General features: G+C 32.4%; 1 protein-coding gene and 1 long non-coding RNA gene across 3 annotated transcripts in view; one reads left to right on the top strand and one right to left on the bottom strand.

Moving 5' to 3' along the window:
- Positions 1 to 6592: 6592 nt before the first annotated feature.
- Positions 6593 to 26498, bottom strand: part of LOC127979721 (H-2 class I histocompatibility antigen, Q9 alpha chain) — a 46276-nt gene continuing 26370 nt past the window's right edge. The window contains exons 2-8 of one of the 2 annotated variants that reach the window (XM_052585345.1): positions 24897 to 25157; positions 10378 to 10656; positions 9796 to 10068; positions 9306 to 9404; positions 9174 to 9191; positions 8908 to 8961; positions 6593 to 8819 (exon numbers count right to left, since the gene is read on the bottom strand). In XM_052585345.1, the coding sequence (XP_052441305.1) occupies positions 8912 to 8961; positions 9174 to 9191; positions 9306 to 9404; positions 9796 to 10068; positions 10378 to 10656; positions 24897 to 25157 (980 nt within the window). In that variant the 3' untranslated portion in view covers positions 6593 to 8819; positions 8908 to 8911. The remainder of the gene's footprint in view (positions 8820 to 8907; positions 8962 to 9173; positions 9192 to 9305; positions 9405 to 9795; positions 10069 to 10377; positions 10657 to 24896; positions 25158 to 26498) is intronic. The other variant, XM_052585346.1, reaches the window with a different exon arrangement.
- Positions 15523 to 23420, top strand: LOC127979724 (uncharacterized). The gene is made up of 2 exons (XR_008158844.1): positions 15523 to 15626; positions 23206 to 23420. It is a non-coding gene; the product is annotated as an uncharacterized LOC127979724 (long non-coding RNA).

The raw sequence follows: 26498 nt of genomic DNA, 5'->3' as shown, positions 1-26498 counted from the left end.
ATACCATTTCAAACTTCAGTTTACACAAATAAAATAAAAAAGCGCCTTGTTTTTTTCCCTATTTATTATAACACAGACAGCATATATTGTCATTTTTATCAATTTCAACAGTGTTTTATGTAATTTCAAAGGGTTTCCTTTGAAATTATACCAAACTTTCTGAGCTTACACTGTAGCATTAGTATAGGCAGGCATTCAAAATTAGGTAGGAAAATGAAAAACGGAAATCCCCAAAATAGCATTTGTGCTTAAGAGGTTAAAAGAAATCAAAGTACATAACATGATATGACAAGACAAATACATTTTTAAATAAGCCCTGCCTTAGACAATGAATCTTCACCTTGGCTGATTCCTCGGACTCTCTCTCTCTCTCTCTCTCTCACACACACACACACACACACACACAAATCTGAGTATACTCAATTTGAAGTATAAGCAAAATCACAATGTTGTTTTTACTTTTTGTTGTTATTTAAAAACTGTTTCTGTTTTAATCCAGCCTGTAGGTAGTATGTGTACTGTAAAATAAAAAATATCGTTTTAATTTTAAACCTCAATAAAAAAATTGTTGAACATTGTTTGTCACTAAAGCAAGGCACACTGTCTATTGTCTTTAGTTTATTTAAAATAGCCTGATTACCAGCATTGTTTCTTTAGATCATTAATACACCCAAGTGCTTTTCTCACACGAGTAGAAAACTCTTTGGATGTGTTTGTGACAAACACATAATTTTTACTTCAGAAAACAGTTTTAAATGTATGACTGAACTTTTCTCATTTGAGAAGCCTTTGTTTTAAATTATTTACCTGACGTTTAACACTTGGTGTAAATTTTATTTCCTACAACACAAAACACTTGTCTATTTTGTGGGTATCATGTCATTTTCAAATGATTTGCTAATAGATTTAACCCACAATAATCTTTGATTTTCAACATGAAAGAGATGGACAAGCTAAGAATGTGTCAACTATTATCATAATGTTCTTGTGACCCTGATAACTGGTATTTAATTTTCTATGCAAGTGAAACAATATACAGATCTCATACTGTGTATATATAGCTGTGCTAAAACATTTGTGAGGATTTTTTGCATGCCAACAGATTTTATTCCAAGGATAGGCCACATCTAAAAATCACAATGTTTTGTACATGACTTTTTTGAATTTTTTTCATGAATTTTTTCTTCTTATACCACTTGATTTAGGCATGTTATCAAGATTTCGGATGGCATTTCACAATTTGTTTGTTGGACTGTGTATGTTTTAGGTGAAGACATCTCTTTGTTAGCTGTCATCACAATATGAATAAATAAAAATTAAGAAATTAAGTTACAGTTTTTCTCTTTGAGAAGTTTCTTTTAGTGCAACTTTGTGTCTGTCCACAAAGTGCGATCACATGAAGCATCAACATGAAAGTAAGTTTTACCCTTAAAACTATTACAACTGAAACAAATCAAACTGCTCTTTAAAGTTAGAGCATTTTAAAGTTTCTACACTCTTTAAAGAGTATAGATACATTTCATCGATAACCTTTTGTGCATTCAAGAGACCACCACTAAGAGAGTTAAGCAGGAAAATAAATGTTTATAATCAGAGGTGGGTAGTAACGAGTTACATTTACTTCGTTACATTTACTTGAGTAATTTTTTGGGGTAACTAATACTTTTCGGAGTATATTTAAAGATGGGTACTTTATACTCTTACTTGAGTAAATCTTTTAGGAAAAAGATGTACTTTTACTTCGTTACTGTGGGCGACGCTCCTCTCGTTACTTTATCTTAATGCAATAAATGTTATAAATGCTTCAGTTTATTCCAAACGCGCCGTCTACTTTTCTCTGAACAATGAGAAGTGAGCGATGCTCATTCGCGAATGATTCATTCTTTTGAGTCAACTCTGTTCAAAGGCTTGATCAAACCAGTTGGCAAACAAGTGAATTGGTTCATGAATCAGTTTGAATGATTCGTTCAGTTCCCTGCCGCACGCGCTGAGCTCTGAAGCGGATCACTCAGAGTTGTAACGTTTAAGAATATCAGCAGCGTTGAAAACGGGGCTATGGAACTGCACTGAATTGAAAGCAAATCTGAAACATTCGTTTGTTGTACGTGTGTGGCTTATAACAGAGGGGAGTCAAGTTGAATGCAGCTTCCAAAAGACAAAAAATAGCCGATTAAAATTGTATTAATTTTAATACAATCACACCGGTGCGAGTACGTTCAGCAAGTCATATGATCAGCTGCTAAAGTCAGATCTGTGATCGCTTGCTGGCGCTGAGCCAGAGACAGACGCGTTTTTACAGCGCTGCGCATGAACCAATCACACACGGTTCTGTTGAGCTTTTGAATGCAATCAGGCCAATCAGAGGCGTTCAGATGAGTCATCGCTAAAATGCCGGTGCTTCCTTCCCTCGCTCACTGACTGAATACCTCTTTCTGGCGAATTCTCTCGTCAGAAACAACAAAGTGCAGATGTGTGTACGAATCTATAATTAAAGATATTGATTTTACAGTGTTAACAGTTTCAGTGATTTTAATGGGAGTTTCTGAGAGTGATTGAAATCTAAACTGTCAGTGAAAATGATCTTTAATAATTTAAATGTTATTTGCTCTCTTTCTGAACAATGAAAGATTAGTAGCAATATTTATATCACATTAACTTTCAATGTTAAATTCACATTTAATATAAAGTCAGTCGTATAAAAAATATGTTATGGCATGACACCTATATCTGTTACTTAAGTAAACAGACAGGGTTTTATAATAAATTACTTAAATTGGAGTAAAGGCTGATGAAATATATACATTTATACACACACAAACATACATTACATACATTTTATCTATATATCTAAATAAAAATAGGCTCAGTATATATGACCCAAAGTAACTAGTAACTAACTACTTGAGTAGATTTTTTATCCGATACTCTTTTACTCTTACTCAAGTAACTATTCAAGACTAGTACTTTTACTTTTACTTGAGTAAATATTTCTAGAAGTACTTTTACTTTTACTTGAGTACAGTTTTTGGGTACTCTACCCACCTCTGTTTATAATACCTTTAGAATTCAGAAAATCTGTTTTATAAACAATTGTGCAAGTTTTTAAATGTAACATCTTTGTTTCTCCACTTCTGTCATGTAATGCAAACACATTTGAGAACTATGATGTTCCATACTTTTGTTATAGAAGGGTAGCACCTTCTGCACTCATCCATATACAGAGTGAACAGTAGTACTCAGTACTCAAAGTTCTAACTTCAGAGAGTGTTCCATTGACACTAACCTGCTGCCTACGGTTGGTTAAAAAAGAGTGATACCATTTAATAACAAGAGGGTGAACTTTAAGATCCATTAACCTCTTGCTAGTTGCATGCTAATGATGCTAGAAACATGTTAACAACATGCTAATCATGCTTAAATCATGCTAGCAACATGCTAATCATGTCTAGCAACATGTTAATCATGCTAGAAACATGCTAGTCGCATGCTAGTCATACTAGAAACTTGCTAGCAACATGCTAATCATGCTAAAATCATGCTAGCAACATGCTAGCGACATGCTAATCATGCTAGAGACATGCTAGCGACATGCTAATAATGCAAGAAACATGCTAGCAACATGTTAATCATGCTAAAATCATGCTAGCAACATGGTAGTCGCATGCTAATCATGCTAGAAACATGCTAACAACATGCTAATCATGCTAAAATCATGCTAATAATGCTAGCAACATGCTTATCGCATGCTAGTCAAGCAAAAATAAATATTTCTGGATTTTTCCTTCTGTATAATTGTTTTTTAATCCACATTTATTTATTTTTTCATTTTTTGTTTACATGTATTTCTACATTTCTTTATCCATATAATGAGGGGTGTTTTTTACTTCAGACATCGAGCTCAGAAGACGCAGTAAAGGAAAGGAAGGTGCTTTGGACCTGACAATTATTTTAAACCATACTTAAACCATGATAGAAGATCTTGGCCACTTCTAAGACATTCATTATGACTTGCACTATACTCAAAGTTCTGAAAGCTTCTTCCTTGTCTTAGCCATGCCCCTCTTATTACCATATGGACAAATAAATACATGAATAAACGTAGAAATTAATAAATGTGGACACAAATGCACGCATAAATAAATAAAAATAAAAGTGAAATAAGAAAATAAATAAGTGTGAAGAATGAATGAATGTATACATGAAACAAATATGATTAAAAATACAATTATATAAAAAGTAAAAATAACAATTTATTTTGTTTTTACATTTATATGGATGTATGCATGTATGCAGGGCCGGTGTCCTGACATTTTATCCTACCCTGTCAGATTTTCCTACGCGGGTTTACTGCGCACGCGCACATCAATATCGCGTCCTTTGTGCTTTGTCTCATGCTAAACAACGATATTTAATGTATCTGCATTACTGTAAGGGTAGGTTTAGGGCTGGGGTAGGTGTAGACTTTAATAAAAACGCAATCTAATTGGTAGAAAATAATATTTATTGTTGGTTTCCTGTAACTGTATCCCTTTTAGCTACAACCGCGAATATAACACATAATTACTGTATTTGCAGTACTGTAAGGGTATGATTAGGGTTGTGGTAGGTGTAGACGTTAATAAACCATAACTTTACAGTAGCATTTTTCGTTGTGGAATTGTGCTACCCACTGTTTTGGTGGGAGGTAGGAAAATCTGACAGCGTAGGACAAATCGACAGAACACCTGCCCGCGGCATAGGCTGTATAGGCAAATGCTAAGGGCGCCACTCATCCATAGGGGCGCCAGAATGAGTGAACGAGTGAATTTTTTTTTTTTTTTTTTTTACATATTTTTTTTTATAATAGGCTACTATTTAAAAACCATTAATTCGAAATACTACCAAATAAAGCAAAAAAAAAAAAAGTCCGGCTCTTCAATCTTCCCCCGCCCATCGAGTGCTTGAAGTGCGTCAGAAACAGAGCGCGCGCACGATCAGTTGTTGGTAATTTGTTGTGTAGCGTGCCCGACGCCGCATCCAATGTAGACAGCACTGCTTTTGTTAACACACAGCTCGTAGAAACGGGCCTGGCAGCTCGCGCCAGTTCTAGACACGGTGAAAGTTTCCTGGTTGTGACGGAAGACCGAATTTACATGACACATTATAAATGAGCATAGTCTGCGATAGATACAGTGCCAAAAAGAAGAGAAAAGGATAAAGACAGAGGTAAAGAGATGTAGCGAAAGAACAATTTATTGCATAGGAGTAAGATACTATAATTTCATGGCAGTTATTTTTACCTTAAACTTAATGTTAGCAGTTGTTCTGAGTTCTGAGTCCCCAGACTGTGATTTTGTACAATCATGTCAGTTTTAAGACGCATTTTTTATTATCACTTTTTTATTAATGTTTTACTCTACAGTTGTGCAGTTTTGGGGGGATACAGTACAGGCCAAAAGTTTGGAAACATTACTATTTTTAATCTTCTGCTCATCAAGCCTGCATTTATTTGATCAAAAATACAGAAAAATGTAATATTGTGATATATTATTACAATTTAAAATAATTTGTTTTCAATTTATTATACTTTAAATTATCATTTATTTCTGTGATGCAAAGCTGAATTTTCAGCATCATTACTCCATTCTTCAGTGTCACATGTGACATCCAGTCTATCACATGATCCTTTAGAAATCATTCTAATATTCTGATTTATTATGAGTGTTGGAAACAGTTCTGCTGTAATGTGTGTGTGTGTGTGTGTGTGTGTGTGTATATGTATATATATATATATATATATATATATATATATATATATATATATATATATATGCTAAATCATGAACACAATGACAGGGTGAAATGGGCTGTGATGCATGGGGCGCCAGGTAAAATCTTGCCTAGGGCAGCAAATTGGTCAGGGCCGGCCCTGCATGTATGTATTGATTGATTCATTCATTCATTAATTTAGCTAGAAGCTTTGGAATTCCATGCATTCTAGTTTGTTCAGCAATATTACTGCAAGTTATCATCAATTAAACTAGTGTGACCCTTACCTTTCTTAAAGGGGTCCTATTACGCCCTTTCACAAAGTCTTGATTTTGTTTTGGGGGTGTACTAAAACAGGCTCTCATACTAGGTTGATCGAAAAACATATAATTTACATATATATAAATTACAACACCTCTCTCCCCAGTATGGCATGAACAGCTCGAATAGTTCCTGCATCAAATGAAGGCCCGCCTTCTGAAATACGAAATGGGCTGTGATTGGTTAGCTGGGCCAGTCTGTGCTGTGATTGGCAGCACTCTGCAACATACTTTAACCAAATCCTTAAATGAGTCTTAAAAGTTCAGAATTTTTTGATGTCATATCTAAGCAGCTGAGCAGTATCTCTTCTTTCCTGTCTCATTGTCAGTACTCACTTTCCGTGCCTTATTTCTGCAAAATTCTACTGCATCACTGCAGTGGTGAATACAGTATTTCTGATTAATATTTCATATCAAGTTGGAGAAGAAATCATAGGTAGGCATATACTGTTCTGTAATTCCGGTTAATTGATAGATTCTGACATGAATTCTGCTGTTTTGGTAAGACACTCACCGCTTCAAACTCTTTTTTAATGAGGTTTATTTATTTTTAAGGAATCAAAACAACATTACAACATTTGGAAGGTAACCAATATACAAATAAACAAATGTGCATTACTTCAGCACGGAAACCTCAAAGAAAATTGTCTGTATTTTACTGTACTGTTCAGATTCATTGACAATTGTTTAACAAGAATCAGTTATCACTGTATAGTTCAACTTCTTATCTAAATTATTTAAAACAAAAATAAGGACATAAACAGAAAAAAAGCCCCAAAATCCCAAACAAGGAATAAAATATGAAGCCTACATATTGGTTGTTTGATTTAATTGATGAAATAGCCCAATTGCACAATTCATACAATCTAGACCATTTTAAAGTCTATTTAAAGCAATTAAAAGTATAATAAACTATTTGATCACAGACATCCTCTTTAGAGAATTGTAGAGATGAATCTTCTTTAGCTGGAAAAGGCTGTTGCACCCAGGTACACCACATTTAACCCTTTTCAGGGTTAGTACTGATATCACAAACCTACAGATCAATCTTGCAAATCAATCATTTGTATTCTTTTTTTTGTCACTGAAGAGAAATTCATACATTTTCCATTTAGATTTCAGCTTAAATTAACAAGCTCATAACATTAATATATAACAAAAGTTGAACAGTGTAAAGAAGCAAAACATTTTCATATTTCAATTATTGCCAATTAATAAGACATGCAGATGGATCTTATTTCAGAATGATCCTGTATGTGTATGAGTCAGGGGCGTAGCCATATTTTCAGAAGTGAGGGGAACAGAAATTATATATATATATATATATATATATATATATATATACACACACACACACACACACACACACACACACACACACACACACACACACACACACACACACATTACAATATAATAGAAAACATTACAATATAACATTTCTGTAATCTATATAGCCTACCAGTCAACAGTTTTTGAACAGTAAGATTTTTAATGTTTTTAAAGAAGTATCTTCTGCTCACCAAGCCTGCATTTATTTGATCCAAAGTACAGCAAAAGTTTTTACAATTTAAAATAACTATTTTCTATTTGAATGTATTTTAAAATGTAATTTATTCCTGTGATCAAAGGTGAATGTTCAGCATCAGTACTCCAGTGTCACATCCTTAAGAAATCAAATCATTCTAATATGCTGATTTGCTGATTATCATATTTAAAACATATGAGTACATTTTTTTAAAGCATTCATTGGTGAATAGAAGGATCCAAAGATCAGCATTTATGTGAAATAAAAAGCCTTTGCAACATTATACAGTATATCATTCAAAAATATAGATTTATTTTGGAAAATAAATTATAGAAATGAATACTTTTATTTAGCAAGCTTTAAAATCTCAATAAATAACATTTTGAAATATATTCAAATAGAAAACAGTTATTTTAAAAAAGTCTAGTAAAATATTTCTGTTTACTGTTTTGCTGTACTTTGGATCAAATAAATGCAGGCTTGGTGAACAGAAGAGACTTGACTGGTAGTGGATACTATAGGGAACTTTAATTATTCTCTAATTTCTAGCTTTTAATTAGCTTAGAAATCTATAACTGCTTGACAATAACAAATAATAATGATTTTTGTTATATACTACAAACACTTATTTATCACATAATAAGGCAAAATAGTTTCTATACCGTAATAAATCTGTCAATTAGCACTGTTTTGTTGATACACTGTATTTATCACCTGCTGGAGATGACTTGAAAAACCATATATTGTCGCAATCGTATAATCGTCTTCATGTTTCCAAAAGTTTCTGTTCTTCTGTCAAAACAACTGTTTTCATACAGTGATAGCTGGACGCTGTTGCCCATATTAGGAGTTTCCTGAGACTTTCTGCGCGAGAGCGCGCTCCGGCTTCGAGGATGAATGAAACACACACTTCATGAGAGTTTAGCGATTCTGGGTCCGAATAAAATATCAGATCATGAGCAGACTATCCTGTCTCTTTGAGTTTAAATCTATATTTATTCACACCAGCTCTTGAAAACATCTATGCGAACACATTTGGCTGAAAAAGTGCAGGGAGACGAATTTCCATGATATTAAAAGTGGGGGGGGGGGGACATGTCCCCCGTGTCCCCCGCGTAATCTACGCCCCTGGATATGAGTGTTTGTGTTCAGTGCTGAAAGCAAGATGGACAGCAGGATAAGCTTCTTTTTTTCGACTTCATCTCTCCAACACTTCTAGTCCCCTAAAATCCAGAAGAAATACATGATATTTTATCCATTTCATTCGACTGGGACAGTTACACTGATAAATAACAGTAATAACACACTCACATCTTTATGCTTGTGGATCTGTACGAGCTGAGCTGTTTGAACCATCATCAGAGGCTACAACAGAAAATGAAAATTACAACAAAAACATCACAACAGACTTTCATTTCTGTTTAGATTACAGAGAGAAACATTTGTTTCATAAGAGAGAAATTTCAAAACAAAAATAGAAAAAAACATTTTTATTTAAATAATGTATGAACATTGTATGCACTATAAAGCAGTCTGTTATTAATCCATTTGTAACAAACAGAGCTTGAGGAACTTACCATTGACAGGTCTGAAGCCTGAAAAACAACCAGAGACGAGGTTCAGTCACCCAACAGAGCAGCACAAAAATGTGTAAAACATAAAATATAGTCAATATAGTGATGATAATAATATCTGAGTCTCTGTCTCACCTTTCTTTTTCTGATACACTTTAAACACAACGACACCGATGACAGCCAACAGAATCAGAGCCAGAACAACACCAACAATGATGATGATGGGAAGAGAATCTGAAGAATTACATTTGAAGAAACGTCTGATTACTAAAGAGCCTGACAATAAAACCTGTTATTTACAGCAGATATAAGTGATTGTGATGTCTGCAGTACATTAATAACAACAGCAACCAATAATAACACAGGCCAGAACATATTATGTGTGTACTGAAGGAACTTTCCAGTTTTATTTTTTTTTTCCTGCATTTTGAATTTTACACTGCACTGCATCGTGTTTCAGAGTTGACAGAAATGTCTGTAAAACTACTGGATAAATCCTGTCAGTACTTTGTGTGTCATTTTACAGATTTATTTTTTACAGTGTAAAAAATATTTCCATTAACGTTTTTTTTGTTTCACGGTCTACTCAACAAGACAATCACTCTTACCATAACCAAGATCTTACCGTCTTTCAGGATCTCTCTGAAGGTTTTTCCCTGATGCTCCACCACACAGATGAACTCATTCTTCTTCAGCTCTTCAGGAGTAACTTTGAGGGTGCTGGTCTTCTGAAAGGTCCCGTCCTCATTAGGAAGAGGTTGTCCAACCTCCACATCCTCATGATGCTCCTGGTCATTCTTCATCCAGGAGATTGTTACATCTTTGGGGTAAAAACCTGTAGCATGACACTTGACTGGAGACGAGGAAGACTTCTTCAGCACAGACACCTGAGGAGAGACTGAAGAGAGAGAGAGCTGTTACAAATGATCCACAAATCATGGATGCATTGTCTTCAGTGAACATCTTTCACACCTACAGTATTATTTAGACTACAGAAGCCTAGTAGCTGATACCTAACTTCATTCAAAGAACACTTCTATTATTAACTTCTACAAACAACGACCACAATACCTGTTATGCTTAAAATATAAGAACAATCTACACTGAAAAAAACAAATGTTTTAAATCTCAAGTGACAAAATGAAGTGAAAAGAGACTTCTAGTATAAGATTATTTGGGAAACACTGCTGGATAAGATCTGATGTACCTGTTTTCTGCAGACTGCTCTTTCCAAACTCCAGATACTTCTTCAACGAATCGATGCACTCAGTGTTGAAGTAATTTCTGTTAATCTCAATCAAGCCTTTGTCATTGTTTAACTTCTGTGCAGAGAGGAATCCTTCCTGCACTGAAGAAATATATCTCATCTCCTTCAGATCCAGAATCAGAAAGTCCTCTCCATCATAACCATCTTTACGAAACCCATTTGTTTCTCCAGTCTGATCATCCCAATCACAGCCGTAAATCAACTGGAATGTGTGCACACCTGAAGAACAGAGACAGTGAATACATCCATATGAATAATGTTTTATACACTCAGAATGAAATCATAAGTTCGTCAAAAATTCCCAACACGTTCGACTGAGAATCAAACTACAGACAACAGCCAGGGATCAGTTATTTTTTATTTGGTCATTGATGAGGTGAAACAAACACAGATTTCTAAATATCATCGCGCCGTATAAAAGCAATCGAAATGAATGTAATGTATCTATTGATCAAACTGATCTCTGATCTGCTGTGGTGGAGAAGACAGCTGTCAGCAATCAGTTTGATCAGAGATCAGAGTATCTGTGACTTTCTGTGACTTTCTAACCCTAACATTCATTCGACTTCTCAAAGCAAAGCTTCATTTCCAGAATCTGACAAACTCCTGAGGAACCACAGGAGACACAGATTAAAACACGCTTGTGTCATAATTATCAAATTATTTATGGCATTTGGTTCAGTCGGTTCATTTACTGACTCCAAGCTTTTAGTATAGTGCATAATGTTTCAAAAGCTTTTTATTTCAGATAAATACTGATCTTTCTAGTCATCGAAAATACTGATGTACTTAACTGTTTTAAATATTGATAATAATAGTAATAATAATAATAATAATAATAATAATGTTAATGAAACTGAAAATACAGCTTTGATCACAGAAATAAATTACAGTTTACAATATATTCCCATAGTAAAAATATTCCACAACATTACTGCTCCTGCAGTACTTTGCATCAAATAAATACAGGCTTAATGAGACTTCTTTAAAAACATAAAAAATCTTGTTCTGTTCAAAAACTTTTGACTGGTATAGTGTATATTTGTATGTAATATAGGTTTGTTAAATCTAGGGAATTTGAGTTATTTTAAGATAAATAACATTCTGTTGTAATAAATGTAAATGGTGTGGTTGTTTTCAAGTTCTGAAGCAGAACCAGATCATTTTTTACAAAAGAAGAACAAAATTAAAAATATTATCAAGACAAACTTTATGTTTCTTGAGAATCTGTTTAAAAAGCCTGAAGTCTGAAGTCGTTTTAAATTTGAATCGCTTTTAAAAGTTTGAAGTTTGAACACCTGAAATTTAATAAAAAAATATATTTTCAGTTAAATCAGTGTAATACATTTTTGTTTGATAATATTTTTCCTTTTTTAATTTTGTATTTTGAGAGAATTTCTTGGTACTAATTAATATTTACGCAAGAATAATGATCACTTTTTTCCCCATCAAATTTTAATTTTTTCCTAATATTGTCATCTCATCTGAAGCATCTCTGATCACACATTTTTATTTTAAGTAAAATCAATGTAATATATTTTTGTTTGATCATATTTTTTCTTTTGAATTTTGTATTTTTAGAAAATTTCACGGTAATAATTAATATTTATGCAATAACAATGATACATTTTTCCCCATCGAAAATAATTATTAAAGAATTCATCTCATCTAAAGCATCTCTGTTCACACATTTCACTTCTTCTCTGTTTCTAAAGCAGAACCAGTTAATTTCTTACAAAAGAAGAACTGGATAAAAAATATATTAAAAGACAAACTTTATGTTTCTTGAGAATCAGTTTAAAAAGTGTGAAGTTTGAAGTCGTTTTAAATTTGATTCTCTTTTAAAAGCTTGAAGTTTAAACACCTGGGCCCGTATTCATAAAGATTCTAAGAATCCTCTCAGAAAACTCTTAATTTAGCTTAAAAACTTTTACGTAGGAGTCTTAGCTTAAGAGCGATTCAGGACCGATCTGAGAGCAACTCTGAGTAAGGAAAAGACAAAAACGTTTATCTTAGTGAGGAGGCGGGGTTGACCCCGTTGCTATGTATGACACAATCTTTTGAAGACTGTGATTGGTTGGTTGACCAAGAAAAAAAAAAAAAAGAGTGATTTTAGGTATAGGGTCTATTCTAATTCTCACTTTGAATGTACATTCGTAATTTTTCCTATTTGACTCTCTCTCTCTCTCACACACACACACACACACATTATATGTGTGTATATAAATCCTTTTTTTATTTACCATGCTTTTAATTTCCTATAAGGTATTTGATTGGCTTCGAATGATAAAAATTGTTCCACTCTTTCTATTTACAGTGATTGCTGTCCTATTTAAGTGGCGGTTTGAATGTTGGTTTTAATGTATTAAACATGGAATCAAAACCAAGAAGGGTGAGAAAGCCCAAACTGGACAGAGGAACAGTGTTTACTGTTAGCCCAGTTAGTGGATGAACACAAGGCCATTCTTAAAGGATAATTTGGGCCGGGTGTCACAGCAAGGGACAAGAAGCAGACGTGGGAGCGTATAGCACAAACTATTAACGGTTCATTCCCCCTGTTTGTGCGCACCTATAAGCCTGCTATATTCATAAATGCAGTTTTTTGAGCATGCAAGGTGGGAATATCCAGTGGAAACTAAATGAACTGCGACACAATTAGATGTTCTGAAAGTGCTGTAATTGTTTGTGTGATCACTCTGCTTACAGAAGGTTGTGACAGACCCAAATCATCACTATTGCATTGTTGCATTTTCCCAGTTGCCAAATATCGTAATGTAGTGATTACTTTAATTTATATATTAAATTATAAATTATTATATAATCTATACCGTCTTATTAACTCGCTGTCATCCATTGTCTGCAACACATTTCTTCTGCCTCTTCATCTTTCTGCCATTTTCTCCTCTGCTAAAGACACTCTTAAGCCTCTTAAAAGTCCTCGTCTGTGCTCCTAAGGGCCCAGGGCCCGTATTCATAAATAATCTTAAGGCAAAAAGTAGCTCCTAGTGACAAAATTCTAAGAAAATTCTTAGAAATGTGGGCGTTTACTCTTAAAATTAAAGAATAAATCCTGGTAAAGAAAAAAGTAATTCAGAAAGCATCTTAACCCTTAAAAGACGTCAAAGTCAAACTTGTTAGGAGCACAGACGAGGACTTTTAAGAGACTTAAGAGTTTCTTTAGCAGAGGAGAAAATGGCAGAAAGACGAAGAGGCAGAAGAAATGTGTTGCAGACAATGGATGACAGGAAGTTAATTAGATGCTATAGATTAGATAGACACTATCACATTTTCTAACTGTTTTTAAATTCATTTTAAGTAAATGTTTTAATCATTTTAAAAGTTTTAAAATTGCTTGTTTTATTTTTGTTATTATTTTTCTTCATGATTATTTTACTTTCTTTTATGTAAAGCACTTTGCATTACCATTGTGTACGAAATGTGCTATATAAATAAACTTGCCTTGCCTTGCCTTGCCTAGATTGTGCAGCGATCATGTTTGTGACTGATCTCATTAGAGATGTGCTAACATCTCCGACACAGCGCAGAAATGCCATAGCGCCAGAAATTAAAGTAATCACTACATTACGATATTTGGCAACTGGGAAAATGCAACAATGCAATAGTGATGATTTGGGTCTGTCACAACCTTCTGTAAGCAGAGTGATCACAAACAATAACAGTCCTTTCATAACATCTTATTGTGTCAGGGGGAATGAACCGTTAATAGTTTGTGCTATACGCTCCCATGTCTGCTTCATGTCCCTCGCTGTGATACCCGGCCCCTCATCCACTAACTGGGCTAACAGTAAACACTGTTTGGCTTCCTTGTCCTTCTTGGTTTTGATCCAATGTTTGATACATTAAAACCAACATTCAAACCGCTACTTCAATCACTGTAAATAGAAAGAGTGAAACAATTTTTATCATTCTAAGCCAATCAAATACCTTATAGGAAATTAAAAGCATGTTAAATAAAAAAATGATTTATATACACACATATAATGTGTGTGTGTGTGTGTGTGTGTAAGAGAGAAGAGAGAGAGAGAGAGAGAGAGAGAACGGTCAAATAGGATAAATTACACATGTAAATTCAAAGTGAGAATTAGAATAGACCCTATACTTAAAATCCCTCTTTTTTCCTTCTTGGACAACCAACCAATCACAGTCTTCAAAAGATTAAGCTAAGACTCCTACGTAAAAGTTTTTAAGCTAAATTAAGAGTTTTCTGAGAGGATTCTTAGAATCTTTATGAATACGGGCCCTGAAATTTAATTATTTTTTTATTTTCAGTAAAATCACTGTAATAAATTTTTGTTTGATAATATTTTTCCTTTTTTAATTTTGTATTTTGAGAGAATTTCTTGGTACTGATTAATATTTCCGCAAGAATAATGATCACTTTTTTCCCAATGAAAAAAATATTTTTTTTCCTAATATTGTCATCTCATCTGAACACACATTTTTATTTTAAGTTAAATCAATGTAATATATTTTTGTTTGATAATATTTTTTTCTTTTGAATTTTGTATTTTTAGAGAATTTCACGGTAATAATGAATATTTACGAAATAATAATGATACATTTTTCCCATCAAAAATAAATAATAATAATAATAAAAATGCTAATATTCTGATCTCATATAATGCTGGGTACACACCAAAAGATTTTTTACATCTTATAAGATTCTCAAAATGTGATAGACCACAAACATGAGGATAAAACATCCTCGATTTAACCGTTTTGATCCTGTAGATCTTCATCCAGAGTCTCGACTGTGAACACAGGAAATCTCCTGAAATCTCGCGAGACTTCAGAATAAGCATCGTGGACGATATGCAGGAAGAAACTGCAATGATAGTGTTTGGAAAGATTTCTGTAGAAACATTGGAGCTGTTGGCACAAATCTCTGCTGTCCTCTTCAGTTTCACTGCTTCTGTCTTCCATCGTCTCTCTTTCTGATCAGATATTGTTTCGTTTCACGAGGATTTCAGATCGTAAATATTAAACATGTTGAATGATTGGTGATCGGGGCGGCTCCGACGTTCTTCAGATCAGGTTCAGACACTTTTAACAGACATCACATCAAGAGAACATCTGATCACATAATCTGGAGAAACATCAAGATAATCGAGACAGATCTGGGATTGATGGAAGGGAAATCAGCCCTAAATCTGCTCGATTATCTTTTGGTGTGAACCCAGAACTTCATGTTTCTTGAGAATCAGTTTAAAAAGCCTGACGTCGTTTTAAATGTGAATCACTTTTAAAAGCTTGACGTTTGAAGTTCAGCTGAAATTTAATACGTTTTTTATTTTCAGGAATATAAATGCAATACGTTTTAGTTTGATAATATTTTTTCTTTTTTAATTTCATATTTTGAGAGAATGTCATGCTACTAATAAATATTTCACGCAAGAATTGTGATCACTTTTTTCACATCAAATTTTTTTTTTTTTCTTCTAATATTTTAATCTCATCTGAAGCATCTCTACTCACAGATTTTTATCTTCAGTAAAATCAGTGTAACATGCTTTTGTTCAGTGAGATTTTTTATTTAAAATTGTTCATTTTTAGAGAATTTGATGGTAATAATTAATATTTACACAATAATTATTAGAAGTTTTTCCCCATGGAAAATATTTATTATAATAAAACTTCTAATATTTTCATCTCTAGATCATCTCTGTTCACACATTTCTCTTCTTCAGAAGAAGTTCATTTCTCACAAAAGAAGAACGAGATTAAAAATAGATAAAGGACAAACTTTATGTTTCTTGAGAATGAGTTTAAAAAGAGTAAAGGTTGAAATAGTTTTACATTTCAAATGCTTTTAAAAGCTTGATCTTTGAACACCTGAAATGTTAATTATTTTTATTTTCAGTAATATCAATGTAATACATATTTGTTCGATAATATTTTTTCTTTTTTCATTTTGTATTTTGAGAGAATTCCATGCTACTAATATATATTTTACGCAAGTATTTTGATCACTTTTTTCACATCAAAAATGTTCTTCTTTTCTTCTAATATTTTAATCTCATCTGAAGCATCTCTGATCACACATTTCTATTTTCAGTAAAATCAGTGTAATATGCTTTTGTTCAATAATATATTTTCTTTAGAATTGATTAACTTGAGCTGAATATCACAAAGAAAAAATAATTTGCAGCATCAGAAGAAAACACACATTATATAATCACTTCTGAACACCACGAGCTTCAGACGAAACGCAGTCATGTCTCTTATTTTCAGCCCTGTTTGTTAATTATAACAAAGCTCTTTGACGAGACTTCGCTCAAACGTTTGAGAAAGACAAAACTAATGTTTCAGACACTGTGAGATGAAATCAGATCAAGTTAAGCGTCTCGTCACAAAGCCTTGCGTCGTTTCGAAGCACATTGAGGAGTTTATTTGGTAAATAACAGTAGTTAATGCGCATGTTTTCTTACTGTATAAGACATTTATCTGACTTAGTTGAGTGCATATGTTTTTATTATGCACATTTTTATAATTTATGCGCATCTAGGTGTTTCCATCAAGCGTTTTTTAATGCGATATAAACATATAAAAATAGGTGGATGTAAACATATAAAGCACAGTTTTTTATAGTTTAACTGCTCCATTTTCATTACAAAATAACAACATACCAATCAAAGTTTATAAACAGTAGTATTTTGTTGAATATGACGTTGGATTGCGTAGCAATCTAATAATTAGTAATCGTCAGCTTTAAAGATGTTTTAGTTACAGAGGTGGACAGAGGAATGATTAGTTGAAGCTTTAGTCTTAATAATTACTTGAGTAAAAGGAAAAGGTATGCAATGGAAAAGTAACAAGTTTATAATTAGTGTTCATGTTGTTTTTATACATTTATAAACAACTGTTTTCAGAATAGTGATGGACGAGAGAAGCTCTTTACACATGTAACGTTACTCATACCCACAATTAAACATTTGAGCATATATACAGGTGTAAGGTTATATATTTTGTTTTATATATATACAGATATATATAGAGAGAGAGATAGAAAGTGAGAGAGATCGTCTTTCTATGCAGTTATCAGCAAATAATTAATGCCTTAAAATGCTAAATAATGTTAAATAAGAGATGTGCTGCAAAGAAAACTATATTTGATGCAAGTTTTTAAAGTGGATGCTAAAAATACTGTTTTTACTAATTGCTTTTACCATTAATCCGTATACTTTGTTAACTGTATGTTAACGTTTTTGCAGAAGTTTGTTCTTTGAAGAGCGCAGTGGTTTTCTGGAGAAGGGTATTCCTGCACAACCGGAGGCTACAGTTACAGGACCGCAATTCTGTGACCGCAGCTTTAGGACCCTAGTATTTTTGTAACAGCGCCACCTACTGTACTGAATCAACACTAATTAAAGATGGACGACGTGGACAGCAACCAGACGGTGAGTATCGATATTTAATTAAGTTTTATTTTATAACGTTTAAACGGTGCAAAGTTTACATAGTGAGAACTGCTACCTATGAATTAATAATTAATTCCCACCAAATTAAGAATTTGTGAGCTAGTTTTATTAATTACTACGACGTTAATTCGTGGCTATGATTTCATAAATTATAATTGTGTTTTAATGACGAAGTATTATAAGTGAATCTAGCCTGCACATTAATTAAACTTATCAGATGACAAGAGCATGGTTGATGTAAGGTTTGTTAGATTTACCTGCAGCTTAATGTATTAGAGTGAATACTGGCTTAATAGTCGTTGTTTTACCATATTTAGGTATAAAATATATTTCATAATTAAACTTCACTGACTGCCTAGTTGCAGTATGTGTTAGCCTGTTGTTTTGGCATTATTTTGCAATGGTAAACTAGGCATTTGGCAATTTTAATAGTTTGTTACAATTTGGTCTAATCTGCAGGTCTATTCCACATACAGTTATACATTGCTATAATGTGTTAGTTTCTGTCATGTTCTGCATGGCCAATATGAAGTGATTTTATGGATTCGATTAGGCTCATTGTAGGACAGATGATTAAAAAAGGCACTAGGGATATTTTCATGATCTCAAAATATTCTAACAAGTACACTCTCACTTTTCCAAGATACATATAACAATCAAAAAGGGAAATCCCTGCCCGAATTGAAGAGATGCACCACATGCTGCAAGGACTTTCACTTTTCATATATATATATATATATATATATATATATATATATATATATATATATATATATATATATATTCCAGTTGAATATGTTAAACAAATGTTTCTTATTTATCTCTCTCTGTCTCTCGCTCTCTCTTTCTCTAGAGTTGAAGCCTACAGCCATTCTATCCATGCAGCAACTGATGGAAAAGGGGTTCACTTTGGTGCTGTTGTGATGTTGTCACAAAAATGACATGTAAATTCTGTACAGACCAAGAGTTTGGACACACCTTCTCATTCAAAGAGTTTTCTTTATTTTCATGACTATGAAAATTGTAGATTCACACTGAAGGCATCAAAACTATGAACTAACACATGTGGAATTATATATGGAATTATATACATAACAAAAAAGTGTGAAACAACTGAAAATATGTCATATTCTAGGTTTTTCAAAGTATTGAAAAACCTTCATTTTTTACAATTGTTTTAACATTGATATACATCAATTTTACAAAATTGATATTTCATTTATATTTTGTGTAAATTCATGTTTAAATTTAAAATTGTGACTCAAAGCACACTTAGTAATTTAACTCTGCTGCATTTTGAAGCTTACATTTAAAAACATGCTACTGAGATTAATATATTGATGCTATATACAAAGTAACGTGACTGCAGTTTCAGGAACGCAGTTTACAACAGGATACTAGAACTGCGTTCCTGAAACTGCAGCCATCGCTATATTGGCCAGTACGGTAGGTGGCGCTGTCAGGAAAAACTAGGGTCCTAGAACTGCGGCCCAGATCTGCGGTCCTGAATCTGCAGCCTCCGGTTGTGCAGGAACATACTATTGGTTTTCTGTGAAACAGAGCTCTGCTATTGGAGCATTATCAGATTAAACATGGAAGCTACACAAGAACCAATCAGATTCCTTGTCTTCACACGGACGCTTTGTGTTCTTTTAAATCATGCAGAGTTCTAAAAGTGCATCTAAACAAGGAATCACCGTGACAACGCCAAACAAACAAGTGGATCCAAACCAACAGCTTTATTTCATCGAAGAGCCCTGCACTGAATCCTTGTTTCACATCAACATGCGTAAAACAACGAAACGGTTCAGTGCAGACTGCAATTCAGAAACCGTGTTCTCCTTTTTGCGCAGATTATTGCGAAGTTCAAGCGGATCACAAGCAGAAACCTCGAGCAGGAATTCTTCTCGTTTTCTGGAAGTTTTCGAATCGAAGCTGGAATTGAAAGCTCTCGGAGAATCTAAAGCAAATCAAGTCTGCAGTAAGTTTCTATTTTTTTACCAATAGTGCAAGTCCATTTGTCAAGTTAAAAGAGATCTGTCTTCACTGTTGATCCTGATGTTTTATGTATTATTGGTTCGAGACACTACACACTTCTTCAAAACATGCTTTGTAAGTATTCTTCTAATTTAATATCTGTAAAAAGTGCTACAAGAAAGAAATCCCGATGTTTGTGTCGGCATTACGTCTATTCAAGAGATCTTATATAAAGTACACAGATAAATACAATGCAAGTAAAATATATACTTTGTTTTCCATCACATCTGATCAAATAAATCTTAAACGTGGATGAAACTGTTTCCAAACTATAAAAATCTCAAAGAATGGCGTCTTGAATTTTTTCCAATCCAACTTCTCGGCACAAAACGGTCTCTATTTAGCCATTTCTCTCCTTTGTCCCGTGACAGTTTTAGCAACATCCCTTCTCCACCCTTTCACCTCACTCTCTCGTTTTGTTACAATCCTGTATAAATGTCATTGTCCTGATGAACACGAAGGAAGATATTTTAGGTAATGTTTGAAAGCAAACCAATCATGGGATGGATGTAACTGTTTTACTAAAGACATTGCTATTAAGGTCCAAATGATCGCTGCCACGTCCCACTGAAGCCTGTTAAACATTTAAAAGTTACTTCAAGAGCCGCACTTTAAGCAGTTCACATGTTTTACAGGAACATGCACGTGTTTGCGTTGCGATATAATAATGTATTTTAATATGGCTTTACTTTCTTTCTTAGGACGGGGATCTAGTTGAACCTCAAGTATCGATGGGAATTGCCTTTGGAGGTCACTGATACAGCAATCATTTCGGAGGATGGTTTAGTAATGAATGGACTGGAGAATGTTCCCCGAGATGTGTTTGTTAGTAATAACAGAAATATTTAGTCTTGTGTCTATTGTTGTAGTTTGTGTGTTGTGTCCAGGTTGATGGGTGACAGACTCCTTTACCCACAACACAAATGTCTGTTTTAATCAGTTATCTGTGTGTTTGCAGTAACACTAATCTTTTATTGTAGGGTTCAATTATTGGTTGTTTCAATCACTGTTTTAAAAATGCTTTGAAGAAACTATTTTTGTACACTGTTACAATAAACTGAATGTTTTGACAAACATTATAGTTAGTTTTTTGCTTTACTGGTTTTTGTTCGTTTAGCTTTACTGAAAAATGTGAGGCAATCTCTTTCCTTATATTTACAAGTGAAGTGAACACTAATAATACGTTTCCTCAACTAATGCTTTTCAGTCACCACTACTTTATTCTACTTGATAATTAAGTTTAGTTTACAAATACTATTTAGTTTTAACAACTAAAAGTAATGCATCACTTTACTTATAAATTTAAAGCAATCGGTTTCCTCACTTTTTTAAGTTAACTCAATTTATTACATTTTAGAGTAAGATTATGATTATTTATAACACAATGAACACGTTGGATTTACTATTACAATGGATTATATTTCTCATAGTTAAGAAATGTTGTCAAAAGTAGTATTGATTGTGTGTAATATTTAGGATCAATTATTCTTCAAGTACTTAACAAATCATTAATGAATCAGTTCATGAACTGGATCCTTCAAATCTTTATGATTCCTGTCTCTACTCGTCTTTTATTTGACGTCTAAACTGATCCAGATGTTTCTATACAAAGTTACGAATTAAACTTACACACAAAACTAGAATATCAGATAAAACATCTGTGAATAAAGCATCCAGCGAGCAGAAGAGAACAAAATCATCACGTTTCTTGAGAATCAGTTTATAAAGTGTGAAGTTTGAAGTTGTTTTAAATTTGAATCGTTTTTAAAAGCTTGAAGTTTGAACACCTGAAATAAAAAAATATATATATATTTTCAGGAATATAAATGCAATACATTTTAGTTTGATAATATTTTTTCTTTTTTAATTTCATATTTTGAGAGAATTTCATGCTACTAATGAATATTTCACGCAAGAATTGTGATAACTTTTTTCACTTCAAAAATTTTTTTTTTTCTTCTAATATTTTAATCTCATCTGAAGCATCTCTACTCACACATCTTTATCTTCAGTAAAATCAATGTAATATGCTTTTGTTCAATAATATTTTTTATTTCAAATGTTAAATTTGTAGAGAATTTGACGGTAATAATTAATATTTTTCAAAATAATTATTATACGTTTTTCCCCATGGAAAATATTAATTATAATAAAAGTTTGAAAATTTCATCTCTAAAGCATCTCTGTTCACAAATCTCACTTCAGAATCAGTTAATTTCTTAAAAAAGAACGAGATTAAAAAGATATTAAAAGACCAACTTTATGTTTCTTGAAAATCTGTTTAAAAAGAGTGAAGTTTGAAGTAATTTTAAATTTGAATCACTTTTAAAAGCTTGAAGTTTGAACACATGAAATGTAATTAATTTTTTATTTTCAGTAAAATCACTGTAATAAATTTTTGTTTGATAATATTTTTTCTTTTTCAATTTGTATTTTGAGAGACTTTCTTGGTACTGATTAATATTCACACAAGAATAATGATCACTTTTTTCCCAAGGACATTTTTTTTTCCTAATATTATCATCTCATCTGAAGCATCTCTGAACACACATTTTTATTTTTATTAAAATCAATGTAATATATTTTTGTTTGATAATATTTTTTTCTTTAGAATTTTCTATTTTTAGAGAATTTCACTGTAATAATTAATATTTACGAAATAATAATAATACATTTTTCCCCATCGAAAATAATTATAATAATAAAAATTTAATATTCTGATCTCATCTAATGCTGGGTACACACCAAAAGATTTTTTACATCTTATAAGATTCTCAAAATGTGAAAGACCACAAACATGAGGATAAAACATCCCAGATTTAAGCGTTTTGCTCCTGTAGTGTGTGTGTCATGATGTGATAAAGACAGCACACCACACACTGATCTTCATCCAGAGTCTCGACTGTGAACACAGGAAATCTCCTAAAATCTCGCGAGACTTCAGAATAAGCATCGTGGACGCATTTGTGCTTCGTCATGACTGCTTCAGTCTTCCATCATCTCTCTTTCTGATCGGATATCGTTTCGTTTCACGTGATAATCTCCAGATTGTGTGTGTGTTTGTCCTCGGGGTTCCCTCACACTTCAGGATTTGATCGTAAATATTAAACATGTTGAATGATTGGTGATCAGGGTGGCTCTGACGTTCTTCTGATCAGGTTTGGAGACTTTTAACACATCTCACATCAAGAGAAGATCTGATCACATAATCTGGAGAAACATCAAGATAATCGGGACAGAGCTGGGATTGATGGAAGGGAAATCAGCCCTAAATCTGCTCGATTATCTTTAGGTGTGTACCCAGCAGAAATCATCTCTGTTCACACATTTCTCTTCTTCTCTGTTTCTGAAGCAGAAGCAGTTCATTTCTCACAAAAGAAGAACAAGATTAAAAAGATATTAAAAGACAAACTTCACGTTTCTTGAGAATCAGTTTAAAAAGCCTGACGTCGTTTTAACTTTGAATCACTTTTAAAAGCTTGACGTTTGAACACCTGAAATGTAAAATTTTTTTCATTTTCTGTAAAATAAATGTAATATATTTTTGTTTGGTAATATATTTTCTCTTTTAATTTGTATTTTTAGAGAATTTCATGGAACTAATAAATATTTACGCAAGAATAATGATAACTTTTTTTTTCATCGAAAACAATACATTTTTTTCTCCAAATGTTGTCATCTCATCTGAAGCATCTCTGCTCACAGATTTTTATTTTACGTAAAATTAATGTAGTATATTTTTGTTTGATAAATTATATATATATGTGTATATATATATATATATATATATATATATATATATATATATATATATATATATATATATATTTGTATTTTCAGATAATTTCATGGTACTAATTAATATTTATGCTATAATAATGATAATTATTTTACCGTTGAAAATAATAATAAAAAATAATAATATTTTCATCTGATCTAAATCATCTCTGTTCACACTGTCATCTCATCTGAAGCATCTCCGATCACACATATTTATTTTCAGTAAAATTAATGTAATATATTTATGTTTGATAATATTTTTTTCTTTTAAATTTTGTATTTTTAGAGAATTTCACATTAATAATTAATATTTACGAAATAATAATGATACATTTTTCCCCATCGAAAATAATTATAATAATACAATTTATAATATTCTGATCTCATGTAAATCATGTCTGTTCACACATTTCTCTTCTTCTTCTCTGTTTCTGAAGCAGAAGCAGTTCATTTCTTACAAAAGAAGAACGAGATTAAAAAGATATTAAAAGACAAACTTCACGTTTCTTGAGAATCAGTTTAAAAAGAGTGAAGTTTGAAATAGTTTTAAATTTGAATTGCTTTTAAAAGCTTGAAGTTTAAACACCTGAAATGTAACTTTGGTTTATTTTCAGTAAAATCTATGTAATATATTTTTGTTTTTTTATTTTGTATTTTGAGAGTATTACATTGTACTAATTAATATTTATGCAATAATTATGACACATTTTCATGAAATATGAAAATAATAGTTTTCTAATATTTTCATCTCATCTCAAGCATCTCTGTTCACACATTGAACTGTTTCTCTTCTGTTTCTCTGTTTTCAGCCAAAACTGAAACACAATGTTTGAGTCATAAATATATAAATATATAATATAAATATGACTAAATTGTACAAGTGTCCCAGTTTGAAATATTAAAAATATCACTCCCTTACTGTACAATAAAAAAGACAAAAGTGAACATTTCTGTCCTTGTTTCTGTGGATATTGGTGTTTATTTAACAAACACATCTGTAATACTGATAAAATAACATAAAAGTTATTGTAATGGTCGCTGTACTCCTTACACTAATATCATTAGTGTGTAATGTATATAAAAGTAAATGTAAAATAATCAAATCTCTGGAGGTTTGTGCAGTTCACTGTGTGAAGAGATATTTCACTGTAAATTAAAACTAATGTCTTTATCTGTGAGTGAGGAGGTTTGTTACTAGTTTACCTGTCGTCTGGTTGAAGCGCTCCTTTAGAGTCTGGATGTTGTTTTTGAAGGTCTGATGGTTGCCAATACCCTTCTGAGTATTTCTGTCCCAGTAATCTGCTCCTTCATTCTGTCTGATCCACTCTGTCTTCGGCACAGTTCTCTTTGTGTTACTGTCGAAGTATGTAAACTGCTGATCATCTACTAGACCAACTGAAGTGTACTCTGGGAAGTCATTGACTCCAGACACACCAGTGTAGAAGTATCTCAGAGAGTGTGTTCCTGAAGAGAGACAAACACAGAGACGTTCAGTCATCTTCACATAAAACCTGTTCACACTTTAAGAGTTACATCAACACTGAAGTTCACAATTAAAATATTAAAATAATTTATGCCATAAGCATAAATAATCACAAACACACACACACAGGATCACAGATCAGTGATTGATTATTGATCTGTAGATTATTATCTGTCTGTCGTCTGATGATTATCTTCTTCATCTCTTCCAGTCCTAGCTTTACGAGTCTGAACGATGACTGAACACTTAACACACACTTCTCATCTTTATTATCATCTCGTGGTAAATCACTCATTGTTGAGTAAAAGCTTCTGCCAAATGTCAATGTAGATATGACAAGAAGCCGTTTAGATTTTTATTCATTCTCAGGATATGAACTCTAGATATCAACAATTAAATTTTTACAAGTTAAAATGTTTATAATTGATATCAACAATGACATCATCACTCGCAGAAACTGAATTCTTGATATCAAGCAATTACATTTCTACTAAAATAAATATTATTCTTGACATCAAGCTATTTTCACTTTTATTAATTCTGAGGATATAAATGCTTGAAATCAAGAATTCATTGTCACCAGTTGAAATGTTAATTCTTAATATCTGTAATTATATTTCAACATGTTACATTTGTTATGTCTGATATCTTAAAATGTATTTCTGATATCAACAACTAGGAGAGTAATTTATGATATATAAAATGACTTTTGTTACTAGTAAAAACCACATTCATGATATCAGAAATTAACAGACACTGGTGACAATTTGATTATTGATTTCAAGAATATACATCTGTACTAGTAATCATGTGATAACTGATATCAAAAATAAAGGTTTTTACTAGTAAGAATTGTATTTCTGATATTTGAAATAGTAAGAAATCAATTATTTGATATCAACAATTAAATTGTAATGGCAGCCTGAGGTGACATTTAACTAATGACAATACAATAACAGATATCAAGAATTATATTTTTACTAGTTGACATTTAATTCCTGATATCAATAATTAGAATTTTAACTAGTGAAAACCGAATTGTTGAAATCAAGAATTCATATCCCATGAAGAAATAAAAGTCATGCTTGCCATAATGTAAATGTTTCGTGTTATTGTATCTCCATCTAGTGGCCAAATTAAAACACTGCAGTCAAAAAGTCAAACAGTTTTTCTTTTCTTTTCTTCCCTGTTCTATGGGTCTTATGAAAAAAAATATCATTTAGATTTTTATTCTGTTGTGATGGGCCTGTTAAAACACATGATAAGACATTTAGAAATCTATGAGGTTTATTCCTAATTAATAATAGACTGTAGTGTAGCGG

This window comes from Carassius gibelio, chromosome B19 (assembly GCF_023724105.1).
Source record: "Carassius gibelio isolate Cgi1373 ecotype wild population from Czech Republic chromosome B19, carGib1.2-hapl.c, whole genome shotgun sequence".
NCBI classification, from domain to species: Eukaryota; Metazoa; Chordata; class Actinopteri; order Cypriniformes; family Cyprinidae; genus Carassius; species Carassius gibelio.
This window is presented reverse-complemented; position numbering and strand designations above follow the sequence as displayed.